Source organism: Geotrypetes seraphini, chromosome 8, assembly GCF_902459505.1.
Source record: "Geotrypetes seraphini chromosome 8, aGeoSer1.1, whole genome shotgun sequence".
Lineage (NCBI taxonomy): Eukaryota > Metazoa > Chordata > Amphibia > Gymnophiona > Dermophiidae > Geotrypetes > Geotrypetes seraphini.
This window is the reverse complement of record NC_047091.1, coordinates 174602564-174625150: the sequence shown is the minus strand read 5'-3', so window position 1 is coordinate 174625150 and position 22587 is coordinate 174602564. Positions and strand designations below refer to the sequence as shown.

At 45.5% G+C, this 22587-nt stretch overlaps 1 protein-coding gene across 5 annotated transcripts in view; it reads left to right on the top strand.

Moving 5' to 3' along the window:
* TTC28 (tetratricopeptide repeat domain 28) overlaps window positions 1–22587 on the top strand; it is a 1476681-nt gene that overhangs the window by 1394788 nt on the left and 59306 nt on the right. For all 5 annotated transcript variants that reach the window (XM_033956276.1, XM_033956279.1, XM_033956281.1 and 2 more), the window contains 2 exons: window positions 14442–14621; window positions 18785–19505. In XM_033956276.1, coding sequence (XP_033812167.1) covers window positions 14442–14621; window positions 18785–19505 — 901 coding nt within the window. The remainder of the gene's footprint in view (window positions 1–14441; window positions 14622–18784; window positions 19506–22587) is intronic.

Sequence of the window (22587 nt, the reverse complement as noted above, 5' to 3'; positions counted from 1 at the left end):
GATCAGAGTCTGCAAGAAAGCTCGCCGCCTAATCCATTTCCCCATTACTAGTGAAAGATGCTCACTTCCAAAAGTTATAGTGGCACTGGACAAGTGGGGAAAGCCTGTAGAGAATGGGTCATGGAGTTCTTTCTAATCTCTTTGCACGCGTGGGGATGCATTCTTCCATCTGTGTTTTGTCTTTGTGCATATATCTTTAGTTTGTGTGCGTGTGGTAGGGACACAGTCAACCAATTAAAAATATACGTATATAAAAAGCTGATACATATACAACATAGATCCCAAAATATGCAGTCTTCCAATCCTTTTTGTGATGGACCCCAACACGGTCCGTGTTTCGGCTATAAAAGCCTTCCTCAGGGGTATATAAATGTAGTTGGTTGACCGCGTCCCTTCCCCACTCCTTTTTGGTTTTACGCTTTCGCACGTGGGGTTGTGTTTCCTCTGTATTGTGGGCTGTCATGTCTGTTTGCATGTACTCGTGTGTGTATGTTTGTTTGAGTTTACTGGTCACTAAACCAGTTACGTTCCACTGGATATTAGCAGAGAGCCCTGCACAAGAGCCTCCTGTGGTCATTTAATTGACTGAGTTTTGGCTGGTTAGTTTCTTTCTAGCACCCACCTTTCCTGTGCCTGACCATACAGATATGTAATAATCTAAACAGGCAGTAATGCTATCTTGACCATTGCCCAGACAACAAGCCTTCTATGGCCTCTCTCTACCCTGTCAGACAGAACTGGCTTTTCAAACATAAGTGTTTCCATTAAGACTTTGTTGATATAGCTTTCAATCCTTAACCCTACTCCCCACTGCCCACCAACCCAGCCAGCTGATTAACTGTTCTCTTTAACTGTATCCATGACATCCTGTTTGTCTGTCTTGTCTGTTTAGATTGTAAGCTCTTTGGAGCAGGGACTGTCTTCTTTGTGACTCTGTGCAGCGCTGCGTACGTCTGGTAGCGCTATAGAAATAATTCATAGTAGTAGTGTGAAGAGTTTCAGTCTTTGGGAAGCAGAGCTGAGATTGTGATGTCATAATGCCTCATTCCACCAATAAGAGCCAACCTCCTCAGTGATGTCACAATGGCTTGATTGGCCTGTACTCTCCTCTGCCCACCAACCCAGCCAGCTGATTAACCTTTCCCCTTAACTGAATCCATGACATTCTGTTTGTCTGTCTTGGCTGTTTAGATTGTAAGCTCTTTCGAGCAGGGACTATTTTCTTACTGCGTGCGTCTGGTAGCGCTATAGAAATAATTTGTAGTAGTAGAAAGAGCATGGAGCACCATTAAATCAGCAAGTCGCCTATTTTATAAATATATTACAAAGATCAATAAAAATATAGGGCTCCTTTTACTAAGGTGCGCTACCGTTTTTAGCGCACGCAGGATATTACCGCGCGCTACACCACACGCTACGCGGCTAGAACTAATGCCAGCTCAGTGCTGGCGTTAGCGTCTAGCGCGTGCGGCAATGTGACGCACGCTATTCTGCGCTTTAATGCCCTAACGCAGCTTCGTAAAAGGAGCTCATAGTTTGCAGACAGCACTGATGCTGTGCTTTTAATCAAATCCCTGTGTGACAACCCCTGAAGTCTTCTTTCCTATAGCAATTCTTGCAAACTATTTGTTCTAACTGTATAAGTCCGTGGGCCCATTTAAAATCTGTATTATGAGTTTATCTGGCCTTTCTTTGCTTTTTTTTGTTGTTTGTGTTAAAGACAACTCCTGCCTTGGTAAAGCTAACCATGTGTTAAATCCCAGATTCTTGCAGTGCAGCTAGATAAATGTCACCACTAGAGGGCAGAGCTACACTATGGAACGCAGACAGGCTTTGTTTGTAGCTTTTTCCCCTCTTAGTCTTGTGAACACAGATATTTTTACTAAAGGGTTTAACATCATACATCAATCAAATACAAAATTGAGAAGAATAAACCCTTTACACAACAACAAGTACGTGAGCAAATGCCTTTTTCTAGTAGACAAAGAGCTCCTTTTACAAAGCCGTGCTAGCGGTTTTATTGCACGCTAGCCGGAAATCTACCGCCTGCTCAAAAGGAAGCGGTAGCGGCTAGCGAGTGCGGCAATTTAGCGCGCGCTATTCCGTGCGTTAAGGCCCTAGCACGGCTTTGTAAAAGGAGCCCTAAATATTAAGCGATCAGGCCAAAGTAATTTTAAAAAATATGGGGTCATAATAATAAATAATAATATAATATAATAAAACGCTAGCCGCACATGTGCACTCCCTCCTGCATGTTCCGTTTTCCTTGCGCTGTAGGGCCCCGCAGGTAGGAGTGCGTATGCGCGGCTACCGTTTTATTATATTAGATATTGGCTGCTGGTAGGGGCTAGAGTGATGCTGAATCTCAAGGTATTGCATGGAATGGGTTCTGTTTAGGGTTGTTTTTCGTCCTGTTGTTCGGTCTGGCCTGCTCGCCTTGCCGTATTGTGTTTTTTAGTTGAAAGATGCGGCGGTGGATCCTCTCACGATCCCCGCCTGCGTCGGACTTCCGACGCAGGCGGGGATCATGAGAGGACTGCCGCCACGTCTTTCAACTAAAAAATACAATACGGCAAGGCACGCAGGGAGCAGGGCAGACCGAAGCTCCGAATTGAACTGCTAGTTGGCCGGCTGCCTTGCCGGAGTTATTTTTCAGTTTACAGGTGCTGCCACGGCTCCTGTCACGAGCCGCACCTGCTTCAGAGAAGACTTCCGATGCAGGCGGGGATCGTTAGAGGAGCCGCGGCGGCACCTTTAAACTGAAAAATAACTCCGGCGTGGGAGTCGGCCAGACCGCGGGAAGATTAGGGGCATGGAGAAATCCTGTTGCTGCACAGGGAAATGGAGGGGGAGGGAATTCTGTGGCTGTATCGAGCGATGGTGCGCCCGCATCTGGAGTACTGCGTCCAATACTGGTCGCCGCACCTTAAGAAGGATATGGCGATGCTCGAGAGGGTCCAGAGAAGAGCAACAAAGATGATTAAGGGCATGGAAAACCTTGCATATGCCGAAAGGCTGGAGAAGCTGGGGCTCTTTACCCCGGAAAAGCGGAGACTTAGAGGGGACATGATAGAGACCTATAAAATCATGAAAGGTATAGAGAAGGTGGAGAGGGACAGATTCTTCAGGCTAGCGGGGACATCAAAAACAAGAGGGCATTCGGAAAAACTGAAAGGAGGCAGATTCAAGACGAATGCTAGGAAGTTCTTCTTCACTCAGAGGGTGGTGGACACCTGGAATGCGCTTCCAGGAGAGGTGATAGGACAGAGTACAATGTTGGGTTTCAAAAAGGGCCTGGATGACTTCTTGAAGGAGAAAGGGATTACAGGGTATAGATAGAGGGGTACTATACAGGGTACTTCAGGATTAGGGCATAAACAATTCAGGTGGTGGGAACTTACAGGTCAAGGACCTGGAGGGCCGCCGCGGGAGCGGGCTGCTAGAAACGATGGACCCCCTGGTCTGACCCGGCAGAGGCAATGCTTAGGTTCTTATGACTTTTCCAGAGTCACAAGAAACTGCAGTAAGAATCAAACTAGAGAATGACACGGTGACAAAATTCATCACCGTTCCCGTCCCCGCGGATAACCACGGGAAACCATCTTCATGTCATTCTTTAAGGAGAGAGGGAAGAATCAAAGTATGAATGGCCACAACCACTGACCCGCAAGCTTTGCTTTGAAGAATGCTGGTGTAGAAGGACTGAGGTTGAAACAGACACTACAGAATGACAGTCTCTGGTTTCCAGAGCAGATATTGTGATGTCATAATGCCTCATTCCACCAGTGCCTAAGAGCCAATCACATCAGTGATGTCACAATGGCTTCATTATCCTTGGCTCACATAAGAATCAGAGTATGAATGGCCACAACCACTGACCCGCAAGCTTTGCTTTGAAGAATGCTGGTGTAGAAGGACCGAGGTTGAAATAGACACTAGAAAATGACATGGGATTATTTCCCGCGGTTATCCGCGGGGACGGGAACGGTGATGAATTTTGTCACCGTGTCATTCTCTAAATCAAACTCACGACCTCAGGGTGTTCAGGCAGTTGCTCTAACCACTAGGCCACTCATGAAGACAGATTGAACTGGTGTTTCTATGTAAATTCATTCTTTCTTCAGGCAAATAAGAAATGTGGGTTATAGGAAGAGGTGCTGCTGGATTTGACAGCAAATGCCAGAGAGCCAGAGGTTTCACCAACATATCTAATTTGTCTCCAATTGAGACATCTGCACTGATATTCAAATGGGGAGGGGGGGATTTTACAAGGACAAAAACTATTCGGCAGTGATTAAGGAAAAGAGAAATGAAGGCAATTAAGTACAAGCTGTCTAGCAAAGAAACTCCCAGTAAGAGCTCTAAAGCTAATTATAAGATTTCCTGAAAGGGTTGAAAAAACAGAAATGTTCCTGATATCACCCAAGTCGCTGCCATCTCAAAGGAGACTTTTGCCTGTTTTCTTTGCATTTTCATGGAACTGTTTTTGTCGCATGCTAGTTAACGAGCTGTGTAGTGACATATAAATGTCACATCAAAAATCCTAATTTATAAAAATAAATAGCCATACAAACAGAAAAAAAACCCCGACCAATCAAATCAAATCAAAAGCAAAAACCTGCAGTTGATGACTGAGAAATAAAAGAGCGAAGGAGACATGTGACATGGAAGAACAGCGGAATAAACTAAAAAGATGCTTAATTATTAGGAATTATCAGGAAAGGAATGGAAAACAAAGACGAAAATGCTATTATGCCCTTGTATCGCTCTATGGTTTGGCTGCTCCTCGAATACTGGTCACCGTATCTAAAAAAAAAAAAAAGATGTAGTGGAATTAGAAGCGGTACAGAGAAGGATGACAAAAATGATAAAAGGGATGGGACGACTTCCCTGCGGCTAGGGCTCTTCAGCTTAGAGAAGAGACGGCTCAGGGGTGATATGACAGAGGTCTATAAAATCATGAGTGGAGTGGAAAGGGTAGATGTGAATACTAGGACTAGGGGACATGTGATGAAGCTTCTAAGTAGTAGATTTAAAACAAACCGGAGAAAATATTTCTTTACATAACATTTTAGGTAACAAAATTCTAGAATTGGAGGCTGAAATAAGGAATGCCGACCTAGATGTGGTGGCAATATCTGAAACTTGGTTCACGGACTCACATGGGTGGGATATGGCTATACCGGGCTACAATCTACTTCGTCAGGACAGAGAGGGCAGGTTAGGAGGAGGGGTAGCTCTATACATTAAAGAGGACATCAAAACCACCAGGATCACAGATGTCAAGTCCACCGGGGAGTCCCTCTGGGTAAACCTGGCAAGAGGCAGAGAAAAATGCCTGTATCTAGGTGTGGTATACAGACCCCCAAGACAACTGGAAGACATGGACGCAGAATTAATTGAAGACATAGAGAATATCACTCTACGAGGAGAAGCTGTACTGCTAGGCAGCTTCAATATGCCTGATACAGACTGGAACTCATTTTCAGCGACAACCAGCGGTAGCAGGAGACTCTTAACCTCCATAAAGGGAGCATGTCTCAAACAAATGGTAACGGAGCCCACTAGGGCCCAGGCGATCCTCGACCTGGTACTCACCAACGGGGAAAGCGTCTCAGAGGTCTCAGTAGGAGATACGCTAGCCTCCAGCGACCACAACATAGTATGGTTCAACCTTAGGAAAGGCTTCCCTAGATCAAACACGAAAACAAAGGTACTCAATTTCCGGGGCACAGACTTCGCACGCATGGGAGATTTCGTCCATCGGACGCTGCAGGACCAAGCGGAGACCGATGATGTAGAAGCTAAGTGGTTAACACTGAAATCAACCATACATGAAGCAACTAGCCGCTTCATAAAATCAGTAAATAAACGACAAAGAAACAATAAACCCCAATGGTTCACCGTGGAGATCTCGCACCTCATTAAGGAGAAGAAAAAAGCGTTTCTCTCCTACAAGCGCACGGAGAAAAGAGAGGCAAAAGTAGAATATAGGACCAGGTCTAGAGCGGTCAAAATGGCAGTTAGGGAGGCAAAACTTCGAGTGGAAGAAATTCTGGCAAAAAAAATTAAAAAGGGGGACAACATAAGAACATAAGAAACGCCTTCACCGGATCAGACCTAGGTCCATCTTGTCCGGCGATCCGCACACGCGGAGGCCTAGTTAGGTGCTCCTTGTTGGAGACCCGGGTTTCCCTGTCCCTGGCTATGATTTGCAAGAAGGTGTGCATCCAACTTGCGCTTGAAACCCTGAACACTCCACAAGCTCCTCTGGGAGAGCATTCCAAGCGCTCACCACTCGCTGTGTGAAAAAGAACTTCCTTCTTCAGGTATATTAGTGACAGAAAAAGGAACACAGGCGGGATAGTACGCCTTAGAAGACCGGATGGAAGTTACGTGGAAGCAGATTCCGATAAAGCCGAACTACTGAATGAATACTTATGCTCAGTCTTCACCTGTGAGGCACCGGGACACGGTCCGCAGTTGAAGGCAACACAAAGCACAGAAGACCCGTTTCAGAATTTTGAGTTCACACCAGGTGAAGTTTACAGTGAACTGGCAAGACTCAAGGTGAACAAAGCCATGGGACCAGACAATTTGCACCCAAGAGTGCTCAGAGAATTGAGCGATGTCCTGGCGGAACCGTTGGCTGAGCTATTCAATCTCTCCCTAAGTAAGGGGAAAGTTCCCCTGGACTGGAAATTAGCTAATGTCGTTCCTCTGCATAAAAAGGGTTGCAGGGCAGAGGCTGCAAATTATAGACCGGTGAGTCTCACATCAATAGTGTGCAAACTCATGGAAACACTAATTAAAAGCAAATTGGACACGATCTTGAATGAAGGGAATCTTCGGGATCCCAATCAGCATGGATTCACCAAGGGTAGGTCCTGCCAATCCAATCTCATCAGCTTCTTTGACTGAGTAACAAGAAAGTTGGACTTGGGAGAGTCTTTGGACGTCATGTACCTGGACTTCAGTAAAGCTTTTGACAGTGTCCCACACCGCAGGCTGCTAAGCAAGATGGAATCGATGGGGTTAGGAGAGACACTAACTGCATGGGTCAATGATTGGCTGAGTGGCAGACTTCAGAGAGTGGTGGTTAATGGTACCCTCTCTAAAACATCGGAGGTGACCAGTGGAGTGCCGCAGGGCTCGGTCCTGGGTCCACTCCTTTTCAACATATTCTTAGGGGATCTGACTCAAGGGCTTCAAGGTAAAATAACACTATTCGCCGATGACTCCAAACTATGTAATATAGTAAGTGAATGTAGTTTACAGAATTATATGGCGTAGGACCTGCTTACATTGGAAAGTTGGTCCTCAACCTGGCAGCTAGGCTTCAATGCTAAGAAATGTAAGGTCATGCACCTCGGAAGCGGAAATCCATGCAGGACGTACTTCTTGAACGGAGAAACTTTAACTAGGACTTCAGCAGAACGAGATTTAGGAGTAATCATCAGTGCAGACATGAAAACTGCCAATCAAGTGGAGAAGGCTTCATCTAAGGCAAGGCAGATATTGGGTTGTATCAATAGAAGTTTCGTCAGCCGAAAGCCTGAAGTCATAATGCCGTTGTACAGGGCCATGGTGAGACCTCATCTGGAGTACTTTGTGCAATTCTGGAGGCCACATTACAGTAAAGATGTGCGCAGAATTGAATCGGTTCAGCGGACGGCCACCAGGATGATCTCGGGGCTCAATGGTCTCTTGTACGAAGAGAGACTGAACAAATTGCAGCTCTACACTCTCGAGGAACGTAGGGAGAGGGGAGATATGATCGAAACATTTAAGTACCTCACAGGACGTGTCTAAGTGGAAGATGATATTTTCTTTCTCAAGGGACCCTCGGCCACAAGAGGGCACCCGCTCAAACTCAGGGGCAAAAAATTTCATGGCGACACCAGAAAATATTTCTTCACAGAGAGAGGGTTGATCATTGGAACAAGCTTCCAGTGCAGGTAATCGAGGCAGACAGCGTGCCAGACTTTAAGAATAAATGGGATACCCATGTGGGATCCCTACGAGGGTCAAGATAAGGAAATTGGGTGATTAGGGCATAGACAGGGGGTGGGTAAGCAGAGTGGGCAGACTCGATAGGCTGTAGCCCTTTTCTACCGTCATCTTCTATGTTTCTATGTAATCGAGCCATTGTGACATCACTGATGAGGTTGGCTGTTAGGCATTGGTGGAATAAAGCATTATGACATCACAATAATAATAATAATAATAACAGTTTATATACCGCAGGACCGTGAAGTTCTATGCGGTTTACAATGATTAGAAATGTTACAGATTGAATGAACAAACAAAGTATAGATTTAGCGACAATCTGAGCTCTGGAATGTTGCTACTCTTTGGGTTCCTGCCGGGTACTTGGGACCTGGATTTGCCACTGTTGGAAATAGGATACAGGGCTAGGTGGACTATTGGTCTGACCCGGTATGGCTATTCTTAGGTAAAGTGAAATTTAATTTTTTAATTAAATGTTTTTGTTTAATTAATGTTTTTGAAATTTAATTATTATTGGTGAAGGATTCAGTGTTATAAATTGGGTTGTACTATACAAGCCTTCAAAGACTTCAGCGGATTCAGAATACCGCGGCCAAACTAATCTTCGCAAAAAGTAAATGTGACCATGTCTCCCCCACTCCTGTCCACTGGCTTCCAGTAGTCTCTAGGGTCCACTTTAAATGCGCTTGCCTAACTTTCAAGATCCTACGTGGCATCCATCCTCCCCTGATCCCTCTATCTTGGAACGCCTCGAATCCTAACATCACCAGAGCCACCCAACAATTCAAACTATCCTTCCCCTCATTAAAAGGCATATCCCATCCTGGAAAACTAGGGTCATCCCTCTCCTTCAGAAACACTGAGCTCTGGAGCAACCTTTCTACCCCGCTTCGGAATCTGGGCCCCCTCCAACTTTTCCGAAAACATCTGAAAACCTGGCTATTCTCAAAGATGTAATATGTCCTCCTCTTTGCTCTACTGAGTCCCTCTAAACTTCCTCTTTACTGTCCTGTTACCCTCTTTGAATTTCCTTCTCTACACCTTTTCCTGTAAACCGTGCTGAGCTCTACGATTATGGAGATGATGCGGTATACAAATTAAGGTTTAGTTTAGTTTAGTAATTTTAATACGAAAACTTGTGAATAAAAAACATTGCAGGCAATGTTTTGTTGGCGATTCCCTCCTTCCACTTAGTACGGTTGGAGGTCCATAGAAAGTCTTTATTTAAAATAGCTGCTCCGAAGTTATGGAATCCTTTACCATCAGGAAAGCATGCTTGGTCTGGTTTTGGGGTTATTTAAGAATGAGCTTAAGACTATTTTGTCTTATTCTTAAATATTACAGAGTCACGATGCTGTTTGCTGCTAATTTTGGAAATTTTTTTTATGTCGAGTTATGTTTTGTATAGTATTCATGATGTTTTCTGTGGTGACCTGTCAAATGCGCGCGGGACATTGGCGTGCCGACAGTTCCGCCCCGACATTTGCACGCAGGACAAATGCACGCCGCACCCTATGACTTCCCGTTTGCGCTCTGAGGGGGAGTTTGGGGGGGTTCCCACACACACACTCGCGCTTCCGTTGAGGGGGGGTGTGGGGGACCTTCCCACTATACTTAAAACTCACGCTCTCCTCCCGATGCCTTCCCGTTTCCGCTCTTTTGCTCTGAGGTGGGTTGTGGGGGGAACCCCCCCCCCCTACTATCGCGCTGTCGTCAATTGAGCCCTGAAAATCCCGCTCCCTTCATGCACGCACTTGTCGGTGCGCGCATTTGCCAGAGCGGAATTGTCGGGGCGCAATTGTCTTGCGTGCTATTGACAGTGTATGATGTCTTTATTGTGTACTAGTATTTTAGCCTGTTACATTAACGGGTGCTAGAAAATATGGTCTGTGTGTCTTTATTTCTGTCTCTCTCTCCCTCCCGCTGTCTGTCTCTCTCCCTGGCCCCCTTTGTCTGTCTGTCTTTCTGTGTCTCTCATTGCCCCTGTGTCTTTCTTCTTTTCTTTCTATCTACCTGTCTCTCTCCCTGCCTCCTATGCAGCAGCATTTCTCTCCCACCACTTCCCTGTGCAGCAGCCCAGCAGCATTCCCTCCCCCTCCATTTTCCTCCCCCCACACCACTTCCCTATGCAGCAGCAGCGTTTCCCCTACCCCCCCTTTCCCTTCCCATGGTCTGGCCGGCTCCCTTAGTCCCTTACCGCCTCCCCCCCCCCTTCCCTTCCCTCGGTCCCGACAAACCTTCCGATTCCAGCAGCGTCTGCAGCACTCTATACACTGCTGCTTCGGGGCCTTCTACTGCCCAGCAAATCAGGGCAGTAGAAGGCCCCGAAGCAGCGTGTGTAGAGTGCTGCAGACGCTGCTTAAATCGTAAGGTTTCAGGACCTGCAGCCCTTGCCAGACCCGAAGCAAGCTCTGGGGGTTTTGGGGTTTTTTATGCGGGCCCAGCCGGAGCAGGAGGAGAAGCCTGGGAGGCAGGAATTAAAGTCCGTTGGGAGAGGGGAAGAGGGAGGAGAGCAGCTCCTCTCCCTTCCAGCTCAGGTCCGGCCCCCGCTGACGTCGCCCTGGCCAGTTCACACTACGAAGCTGCGGGAGATGCTGCGCTGTACGGCCTCTTCTTTCTGCTGCCGCGAGCATGGGTTCTGGGGAAGGACGGCAGCGGAAAACTTACAGGAATGTAGGGAGGGAGTACTATATACTGCAACTTACAGCCTTCTCATAAGATCTTCAGATGTGCTCCTTATAGATTTTGTGCTTCTTGGCTTTATCCTTCAGACGGCGAGAGCCGCCGCAGCCGACAGGCTCCGCGCCGCCGCGCTTATGCGCAGTCCTACCTGTGGGTCCCAACAGCGCACGGAAAACGGGAGCACGCAGGTGGGAGTGCGTATGCGCGCTTAGGGCTTTATTATATTAGATGCTAGAATCTAATCAAAAGAGCCAAAATGCATAGCATTACTGTTTTTTTCCTTATTATAGCTAGTATTGAAGACTGACCCAAATCTTTATACTGTAGTATTTTCACTTCACACTATTTCACAGACATATGCTTCTACGCACTGTTGTAAATGGTTGCAAATGCCAGTGTTGAAATGAACTGTATGTGGTTACAGACCCCAAACGTGACCCTGTAGTGCACGATCCAAAAAGAAATCTGTTCACCTAACCCGGGGAGATGAGCTCAGCCATGTAATTGCAGTCGTTACACAGAAATCAAGTGTTACGTTGGCCTTCAAGTCTTTCAGCTTGAGGAGGCACCATCTGTTTGTGCTTTGGGATGCCGAAGAGTCCTGGAGCGCCAAAGCCCGCAGTTTTATAATCTCAAAAAAACAAGGAGGAATGGAGGGAAGTATAATACAAAAATTTCAAAAAAAATCACTCCAAAACAAAAGCAACCACACAAGCCAAGAAAGCTAGCTTATTACTTAAGCGAAAGAAAAGCCTCAGACACACGGAGAGGTGGACCCACACTCTTCCACCCAAGCATCATCGGCAAAAAAACTTTCGCACAAGTTTAAAGTTAGCAGGTGGGAGCAAAAAAATAGCCAAGAATGATTAATGGTAAAAACCACTGAACACAAACAGGCCAGGCCGACGATCGTTTCGTGGCCGGTAACCACTGCTTCCAAGTTTATTATTTGATTTGATTAATCGCCTATTCCAAGTTCTAGGCGATGTACAATTGCTAAAATAGCCAAATATGGGTAAACAATTCACACAGACATAAATTTAAACAAATTAATATGGCAAATACAAATATTCCTATACAAAATTTAAATCAATTAGATTAAATAATTAATACATACAATATCAAAGTGAAAGGAAAAATCATTAAGGGGTTAATAATCAGAGTTTAATTCAAAACATTTAGGGTAAAAACAAGAGGAGGGGAAACAAATAATAGTTTGTAACAAAGTATTAGATAAAAGAAACGAAAGCATTATGTTTATTCATTAAAAGCATCTATAAAGAGAAAACTCTTAAGTTTGGACTTAAATTTGTCCAAATCTTTTCCCCTCTTATATAAAATGGGAGGTCATTCCAAGACTGAGGAGCAGTTATAGGAAAAATAGTGTGACGCCTCGTATTAATAACTTTTAATGAGGGGATAGCCATTAAATATTGGTCTTGTGATCTCAGAGATCTAGAAATAGAATAAGGAATTAAAACTCTAAAAATAAAAGCAGGGGTTTTAAATAATAAAGATTTAAAAGTGAGCAAGCATAGGGCCTTAGTGCCAAATCCAGGCTATCAGTACGCAGATCCTAACTTTTGTATTACAATTTTATAATCTAGCCTATGGGTAGGCAATTCCAGTTCACGAGAGCCACAGGCAGGTCAGGTTTTCAGGATCTCCACCATGAATATGTATGAGATGGATTTGCATGCATTGCCTCCTTGAGATGCCAATCTATCTCATGCATATTTATTGTGGATATCCTGAAAACCTGACCTGGCTGCGGCTCTCGAGGACCGGAACTGCCTACCCCTGATCTAGCATTATCAGATGAACTCCGTTACAAGGTTTCGTTTGTAAAGTGGGGGAGTGCGTGGCGCAGTGGGATCCAGATCGCTTTACTGTCTTTCCTAGGTCATATGTTGTATTTTTACTACTAATATTTTGTATTTTGCTGATTGTCCAGTTTCTCTTTTGTGTAAACCGCCTAGAATTCCTCTGATTGTGGCGGTATAGAAGAATAAAGTTATGTTATGATAGAGCAGGGATCTCAAAGTCCCTCCTTGAGGGCCGCAATCCAGTCGGGTTTTCAGGATTTCCCCAATGAGTATGCATTGAAAGCAGTGCATGCACATAGATCTCATGCATATTTATTGGGGAAATCCTGAAAACCCAACTGGATTGCGGCCTTCAAGGAGGGACTTTGAGACCCCTGTGTTAAAGCAACAGCCTCAGCACCCTGAGGCTGTGGTTTCAAACCCAAGCTGCTCCTTGTGACCCTGGGCAAGTCACTTAATCCCCCTTTGTCCCAGGTACGTTAGATGGCGTGTGAGCCCACCAGGACAGACAGGGAAAAATGGTTGAGTACCTGAATGTGAACCACTTAGGCCAGGGGTATCAAAGTCCCTCCTCGAGGGCCGCAATCCAGTCGGGTTTTCAGGATTTCCCCAATGAATATGCATGAGATCTACAATGGTACCTCGGTTTACGAGTGTACCGGTTTGCGAGTGTTTTGCAAGACGAGCAAAACATTTGCAAAATCGGCTCCTTGGAAACCGAGCGTACCTCGATTTGTGAGCGGCACCCCCCGCGATCCAGCACCCTCCCCCCGCGATCCAGCACGCTCCCCCCCGCGATCCGGCACACCCTCGCTATGATTGGGCACCCCCCCCATCACAATTGGGCACACACATACACACCCCCGCCGCTTCTTACTGTCATCTGGGCCTGGGCACCGGCACCAGCATGTCCTGTGCGTTTGTGCCGGTGCCCGAAGATTGGCATCCTCTTCTCGCTGGGCCTTGAGCATCTGCGCATGCTCAAGGCCTGCGAGTTCACGCTCTCTCCAAGATTCTCAGAGATCTCGGAGAGAATGTGAACTCGCAGGCCTTGAGCATGCGCAGATGCTCAAGGCCCAGCAAGAAGAGGAGGCCGATCTTCGGGCACCGGCACCAACGCACAGGACATGCCGGTGCCAGTGCCCAGGGCCAGATGACAGTAAGAAGCGGCAGGGGGTGCCGAATCGCAGGGGGGGTGCCAGATCACGGGGGGAGGGTGCTGGATTGCAGGGTGGCCTTCGGGGGGAGCAATGCCGGTTCTTGTGGGGGGGGGGGGATAGAGCAGCGCCGCTGGCCTTGGAGGGTGGGAACGTATCAAAGCGAGTTTCCATTATTTCCTATGGGGAAACTTGCTTTGATAAACGAGCATTTTGGATTACGAGCATGCTCCTGGAACGGATTATGCTCGTAATCCAAGGTACCACTGTATTCGTATACAATGAAAGCAGTGCATGCGCATTCATTGGGGAAATCCTGAAAACCCGACTGGATTGCGGCCCTCAAGGAGGGACTTTGACACCCCTGACTTAGGCTGTAAGTGGTACATAGCTAAATAAAGCTGAGACAATACACCCTGATATGGGCTATTTACTTTTTTATTCTAGGCTTTTGGGTTTTATGTTCAGTAGAATATTCAGTGTTAATCTCTTGTGTTGTACAACATTCATGTACAACGATGTCCCACAAACTTTCTCGAGCCAAGGCACGCTAAACGAATTGCCTGGGGGGGGGGGGGAAGCTGCAGAGCAAATACACTTGTAGGTTATTAAGAGGAGTCTGGACGGTATGCGGAAACTAATAGCGAGCCAATGAAGTGACCTGAGGAGAGGGTTGGTGTGGGCAAAGTTGACGCACTCCGTTACCAGTATTGTTTCATTCTCTGGATATGTCTCTACAAACTGCTTATTTTCTCTTGTTCCCCAGGGACTGATGCATTCCAGTGGTCCTGTGGGACGACATCGACAGCTGGTGTTAGTTTTAGAGGGAGAACTTTACCTCATCCCGTTTGCTCTGCTGAAAGGGAGCGCCTCTAACGAGTACCTCTACGAGCGATTCAGCCTCATTGCCGTACCCTCCATACGATCCCTGAATCCAAACTCCAAGGTACAGTCCTCGTTCAGCCTTGAGCCCCAAAACTTGTGTAATATATGAGCAAAGTCGGAGAGCTGTTTTCTGAATGCAACAATTCAGATGGGCGGTTATAAATGAAAAAAAAACTCTGTGGAGTGACGATGTTCCTAAATGGACTTTATTTGAAAGTGTCAAAGTTCCAAAGGTACACCGAAATCATCCACATAAAAATAAATCATCCACATAAGAGCCTTAAAGGACCTTGTCCGCTAGGGATACAGGACCCAACACGGTCCGCGTTTTGACCAAAAGTCTTCTTCGGCTCACCACACAATTGTTTCCCACATACTCACCTTTATAGGACCCCCAGGGACCCCTGAAGAAGACTTTTTGTCGAAACGCGGACCATGTTGGGTCCTGAATCCCTAGCGGACTAGGTCCTTTAAGGCTCTTATGTGGATGGAATTATTTTATGTGGATGATTTCAGTGGACCTTTGGAACTTTGACACTTTCAAATAAAGTCCATAGAGTTTTTTTTATTTTCTCTGAATTTTCTTCTTTGTGGATATTTTGGGTTCAGTTCCTTTTGATTTTTGCTACTTAGGATTTTAAAATGTTTGAGGCTTGCGCAGATGAAGACGGAGCTTAGGCATTGGTGGAATGAGACATTATGACATCACAGTCTGAGCTCTAGAATGTTGCAAACACAAGCAGTGTCTCACTTCCGGCTCACCATACAATTGTTTCCCACGTACTCACCTTTATAGGACCCCCAGGGACCCCTGAAGAAGACTTTTTGTCGAAATGCGGACTGTTTTGGGTCCTGTATCCCTAGCGGACTAGGTCCTTTAAGGCTCTTATGTGGATGATTTATTTTTATGTGGATGGAATTATTTTATGTGGATGATTTCAATGTACCTTTGGAACTTTGACACTTTCAAATAAAGTCCATTTAGGAACATATCACTCCACAGAGTTTTTTTTGGTTTTCTCTGGATTTTCTTCTTTGTGGATATTTTGAGGTCAATTCCTTTTGTTTTGTGCGGTTATAAACGCCCAGATTCTATATATGGCGTACAAGATTGGACGGTGGTCTGAGAAAGGCCCCAAATTAAATTGGCTAACCAGCCAATTAGGCTCAGATTCTATAAACAGCGCCTAAGCACGCCAATATTGCAATCAACTGCCTAGGTGACGCCAAGGCAGATTTAGGTGGCGCTAGGCGCAGTAGGGGTAGGCCCCAGTACTTTAGGCCAGGTTTTATGAGGCGCCTAGCGACATCTTAAGTCAGCCACGCCAATTTTCCACCCCTACCCATGCCTACTTTTCAGGTAGATGTCATTAGGGTACCGTGATTTAGGCGTCGATGGCCGCCGCTCTGAGTTCTGCGCAGAGCTCTTAATTGGTTATTTTTAAAAAACATTTTATCAATTAACGTCAATGGCGGTGTCCATGATCACACCATTGAAGCTAATTGAATCAATTTGGATTGCATGCAGATTTATTTAGGCGTCACTAGGCATCCACCATTAGGGCGGCAGTGGCGTAGTGATGGTGAGAGGCGCCCAGGGCGGTGCACCCCTCCCCTGCCATCTTCTCCGCACTCCATCTGCTGCACGCACCCCCCCCCTTCCTTACTCGGTACCTCTTTTACCTTCCCCGGCACGAGCAGCATCACCGACTCGCTGCCCTCGTCGGCTCTCCCTCTGATGTCACTTCCTTGGTGCGGGACCCGGAAGTGACATCAGAGGGAGAGCCGACGCTGGTGCGAGCCACAGGATGGAGTTGCTGTTTGCCCCAGCGAAGAGATAGAGGTACAATGGAGGGGGAGGAGTGGGAAGTTGTGACCCAAACTAGGCACTGGGAATTACAGCTGTTTTCAACAGGCATAAGTCCTGGCACTCAAATTTGGGAACCCCAAAATCAGCACTCAATGTTATTCTATAACGGGGGCTCATCTTTGAGTGCCAATCTTTTTCAGCAATGGATCTTTGAGTGCCTTGTACTGAATTTAACCCAAAATATTTAACCAATATGAAGACCTAAAATTGTCTAAGTGATGCTAAGGATTAATCATTTGATATGCAAAAGGCAGGAGAGGGCAGCTGGGGCGCTGGCGGGTGCAGAAAATCATTTGCGGTATGCTCCAACTGCCTTTTCCTGTGACACACAGCTCCTGATTGGTGTAGCCTGGCTTTAGTACAGGAAGAGGCGGTCAGAGCATACCGTGAATTAGTGAGTACGCGATTCGTGAACCGCGAATTTGGGGGGGGAACACTGTACTTCCTTTTCTAGGAACAAGGCAGTTTACAATGCAACTTCTGCTTTGGGATAGAAATAAACAGGAAATGCAGTCTAATAGAGGAAGAAAGAGAGGGTTAGAATACTGAAATTAAGGACAAGACCTTGAAAGCCAGGCAATCGAGGACTTGTGCAATTAAAGGACAGGAGAAACCAAAACAAAAAGACAAACCCAGGAGATGATTGAGAAGCCCCACCTAACCCCACATATTTTTCAGGTGCAGAATATGTGGGGTAATGTAGGAACAGAATTTTTAAATTAATTGGTTGACCCTAATCTCGCACGTAGCAATGCCCCTTTTTTTATGTACAAATAAATGAGGGCAACAATTAGGAAAGCTTTTTTCTTTTTTTTACTATGGGCAAACACCCTTTGAAAACTGGTTACTTAATTGGTGAAAGCAGTTAGCTTAGCAGGGTTTAAAAAAGGTTGGGATAATTTCCTAAAAGAAAAGTCTATAGGCCATTGTTGAGATGGTTTTGGGAAATCCACTGCTTATTCCTAGAATAAACAGCATAAAATCTGTTTTACTACTTGGGATTTTATCACCGGCCATGACGGTATTAGCTAATACCACCACGGCCGGCGATAAAAACGCCTAACATGGCTTCATAAAGGGGGAGGGGGGTATAATTGGTTTTTGTTTTTTAATGGTGCTTTCAATTAATAGCGCTGATTAACCCAATTAAGAAAATTAAGTTAGGCGCCTAGATTGGCTAGACACTCAGATCTGGGCCCCTAAATTTAGACATCATTTATAGAATCAGATCCTACGTTTGCAGTAATGTCGCTGCGTGAACTGATTAGTGCAGAAACGCTCTCCAGACACACTCCCTTGGCTCTGAAAAATCAAATATTTTTAACAAGTGGTTTGCACGCACATTTTGCAAAAATTGCCGTGGTTAAGCCATTTAAAGCTGCGGGAAGCACGCACTTGTGCATTTCTGCATCTTAGATGACTCAGAAGTCCCACTTAATAAAACGTTGCCACGTTTTGTGGCCAGATCTTAGACTTGTATGTATCTTTTGGATTGCCAGTTTCACCTTATAATTGAATAACTGTTCAGTATTTTAAAATGTTATCTTCATGTATCTCAGTTAACTCAATATCCAGGTCCTAGTATTTGCTATATAAAACCTCTTTAATGATATGCTGGTTTCATTAAAGAAATATCGAAGTTGCTAGTAAAGAATTGTTTAAAAGATTAAACAGTATAGTTGTCTAAATGATCCTTCCTGTCTCTTCCACCTCACTTTCGTCTCGGCCGTTGTGTCCCGCTGTTGCTCTGCATAGGACTGAGCCTTATTTTTAAATTTCTAATGTGCTTAAATTTACTTTATTTTTATTTTTAAAGTCATTTTTGTTTTGTTTTCACCTGTAAGGATTACTTGTTAGAATATGTATATGTCTTTTATCTTTCTCTAGCTCTGCCTTTCCTATCTGAATAGATTCTATGGAGTTCCTTTCTGTTTTAACTGTTACATTGTAAAGCGTTTAGGTCAGTAAAATGCAGGAGCGGTATATCAAATTCTGAATAACCCTAAACATAAGATGACCCCCTAAAGAAGCGAGGCTGCATTGTTGGGTATAGCATTCAAGCAGTAAGAGCGATATGTTTGTGTAAATGCATTACAGAACTTATTAAACTAATAATTCCAAGATAATGATAATAAATTAAAAATTTAACAAGGTTTCTTGGAGCAATGATAAAAATCATACCCCAATAAGCCTCTCATTGGAGGTCCACTGATCCTTGTCTTTCCAATCTTTAGAGCACCGTTATGCCTTAAATTTCTCTCTTTTCTGGATGACTCTTAAATTCAGCAATTAGGATCAAACTGCATTTCATTAATTGTACAGTAAGACAATAAATGTTTATTTCTTCCTTCTAGTCCCATTTGAGGAAGAATAATGCAGCTTATTCCATGTCTACATCAATGGCAGCCGTCATAGGAAACCCTACTCTGCCGTCTTCGGTAATGGATCGATGGCTGTGGGGGCCTATGCCCTCGGCAGAAGAGGAGGCCTATTTGGTGTCTGAATTACTCGGATGCCAGCCCCTTGTGGGTCACATAGCGACGAAAGAAAAGGTGATGAGCGCGCTCACTCAGGCGGAATGCGTCCACTTTGCTACTCACATCTCCTGGAAGCTTGCGGCTTTGGTCCTGACGCCCAATACGGACAGCAATCCAAGTGGCGGCAAAAGCTCCTTCGGGACAACGTACACCATCCCGGAGTCTCTGCAGATGCAGGATGACGCGAGTGACGTGGAGAGCATTTCGGATTGCCCTCCGCTTCAGGAATTCCTCCTAACGGCCGCGGACATCTTGGATCTCAGGCTTCCTATTAAATTAGTGGTTCTGGGATCGTACCAGGAGTCCAGCAACAAAGTGACAGCTGATGGTGTCATTGGCTTGACCAGGGCTTTCTTGGCTGCTGGGGCTCAGTGTGTCCTCGTCTCGCTTTGGCCTGTGCCGGTGGCGGCTTCTAAAATGTTTGTCCACGCCTTCTATTCATCCCTTCTGAACGGAATGAAAGCTAGCGCCTCGCTTACAGAAGCGATGAAAACTGTTCAGAACAGCAAGCAGTTCCCTCATCCATCCAATTGGGCAGGTAATTTAGTATTTATGTCATTGAAAATTATTTTTCAATTTTCTATACTGTTTACGTTGATTAATTCAGGTACTCAAGCATTTTTCCCTGTCTGTCCCAGCAGGCTCTTAATCTGTGTAATGTACCTGGGGCAATGGAGGGATTAAGTGACTTGCCCAGGGTCACAGGGAACAGTGTGGGTTTGAACCCACAATCTCAGGGTGCTGGGGCTGTAGCTTTAACCACTGCGCCACTCTAGAAATCAAAATGTAGTAAAAGCCAATCAAGCCATTATGACATCAGTGATGAGGTTGGCTCCTATTGGTGGAATGAGGCATTATGATGTCACAATACCAGCTCTGGGAGGCTGAAGCTTTTCACACTATTTATTTATTCAGTTTTCTATATTGTTCTCCCAAGGGAGCCCAGAGTGGTTTACATGAATTTATTCAAGTATTTTTCCCTTTCTGTCCTGGCAGGCTCACAGTCTTATCTAATGTACCTGGAGCAATGGGGGAATTGGGTGACTTGTCTGGGGTTATAGGGAGCAATGTGGGCATGAACCCATGAACTTAGGGTGTTGAGGCTGTAGCTTTAACCACTGCGTCACACTCTCCCCGTTCTGTTCTTGGTTGGGCTGAGAACCTGTCGGCGGCCCCCTCATTGTGATGTCATAATGCCTCATTCCGCCAGTGCCTAAGATCCAGTCTCATCGATGATGTCACAATGGCTTAATTGTCCTATACTTGTGCCCTTTTGCTAGATGCATTTACCTCATGGAAATGAAAAATGTCAAGAAAAGTGTGGAATAACTTGTAAGTCTCATGGCTCCACATCATATTTATTTATTTATTAAAATTTTCTATACTGTTCTCCCTTGGGAGCTCAGAATGGTTTACATGAAGATATTCAGGTACTCAAGCATAATTCCCTGTCTGTCCCAGTGGGCTTATAGTCCATCTAATGTACCTGGGGGAACAGGCTGAGGAATTCCCTAAGTCTTCCTTGCTAATACTTGTTTATGAATTTTTCCTCAGGAACTTGTCCAAACCCCATTTGAATCCAGCTGCCCTTGACTCTTTAACATCGACCAGCAACAAGATTTCATAGCTTTAACTGTGCACTGTCTAATTTGTGTTAAATCTGGTACCTCAGTGGTTCTCATACCTGTCCTGAAGGACCACTAGCCAGTCAGCTTTTCAGGGCATCCCCGATGAATATGCATGAGAGAGATTTGCATATAATGGAGGTAATAGCCATGCAAATCTTTCATGCATATTCACTAGGGATGTCTTGAAAACCCAACTAGCTGCTGGTCTCCCAGGACAAGTTTGAGAACCACGGCATTGTCAAATACCCAGAGCTTACAGTATACAGAGTTCCCCCGCGAATTCGCGAATCGCAGACTCACTCATTCACGGTCTGCTCCAACCGCCTCTTCCTGTAGTAAAGTCGGGCTACACCAATCAGGAGCTGGTGTAGCCCTACTTTACTACATAAAAACATAGAAACATAGAAAGATGATGGCAGAAAAGGGCTATAGCCCATCAAGTCTGCCCACTCTACTGACCCACCCCATTAAGTCTGAGTACTAATGACCTAGTTCCTTAACTCGACCCTCGTACAGGAAGAGGTGGTCGGAGCAGACTGCGAGTGATTTTCTTCACCCGCCTGCGCTCCAGCTGACCTTCTTCTGCCTCCCCTGCAATTCACGGAGATTACTGGAACGGAACCACCGCGAATTTCGGGGGAGTGCTGTAATCAGTAAACAATACAGGGTTCTCCACACTGGCCTTCCAAGGCATTTCAATCCTATTTTATAGGATCCATTTCTAGGTAAGGAGTGGGCGGATAAATTTTCCATTCTAATTTACTCTTTGATCACCGTAAATTAGTATAGATTGGGTAAGACTGAAGTGGACAGCGTTGCATTGAAACCTGATCTTACACAACCAGTGTTTAATAAATGAGCCACTAAAAGACAGTAAAATGAAATTCTGTTCAGTCACTACAAACGAAAGTTGAACTAATGTCTATCTCAGGCTGCTCCAATCCACTGAGACATGAACCACCCACTTGTAAACTTGTGCTCGTTGTGGCACAGAAACAACTAAAATTAAAGATTTTATTAGCAACCTGTCAGAATGCAGCCTCGCTTACAAAGTGCCCGTATGCTGCCATCCTTCCCATCAAGAGTCCCTAATAGAATTCAGAATTTATAATCCACACATTGCTAAAGCTAGGTGATTTTTCTGATCTACACAGCCCCATGAGAGCGCTGTACAGAGTCACAAAGAAGTAACTTGTATGCAATTAGTCATAGCTTATATGGCATCTTCAGGGCCCGCTTAAGAGGAGAGCCAGTAAGGTACTGGTTTAGGGCGCTAAAATATAAGGGCACTAAAAGCTCTGCCTCACCCTTCATAACAGCGGGAGCTTATTTCTTTTCTCCCACTCCTGACACCAAGGGGGATGGGCCAGTATGGCCAATATTAGCTCCAGCTGCTCTATCTTACCTGCCCCCTGCATCTAAAATATCCACAGAGTAGTTATTCCTGTGTTCCCCCTAGAGAATGACACAAGGACAAATTTGTCCCCAATCCCGCAGGATCTCAATATCCCCATCCCATCTCCGCAAGTTCTGTCCCTGTCCCATTCCTGCAAGCTCTGCCTTAACTGCATCAGCCTCAAACACTTAGGATTTTAAAGTGATCAAGGCTTGTTCAGATGAGGGCAGAGTTTGCAGTAATAGGGACAGAGCTCATAGGGACAGGACGGGGGATAGAGAGAGCCCGCAGGGAAGAGGGAAATGTGTCCCCGTGTCATTCTGTAGTACCCACCACTGTGCTATTCTTGACAAGGCCAATATTAGGAGCTGACAACCAGGCACTTGCCCTGGGCCCGCAAGCCACAAAGGGCTGCAGGCTTACCTGAAAGTGAAGGAAGCCTAGGCAGCTCCAACACCAGCCCTGGTTCGACAGGTAATGCAGCCGCTTTCTCCCATTTCAGATCATCCCACAATGCCAATGTCAGCATCAGCTAAAGAATGGCACATTGGCAGGAATGGAGGAACAAGTTCCTGCTTTTCTGCAGAGACTTCAGA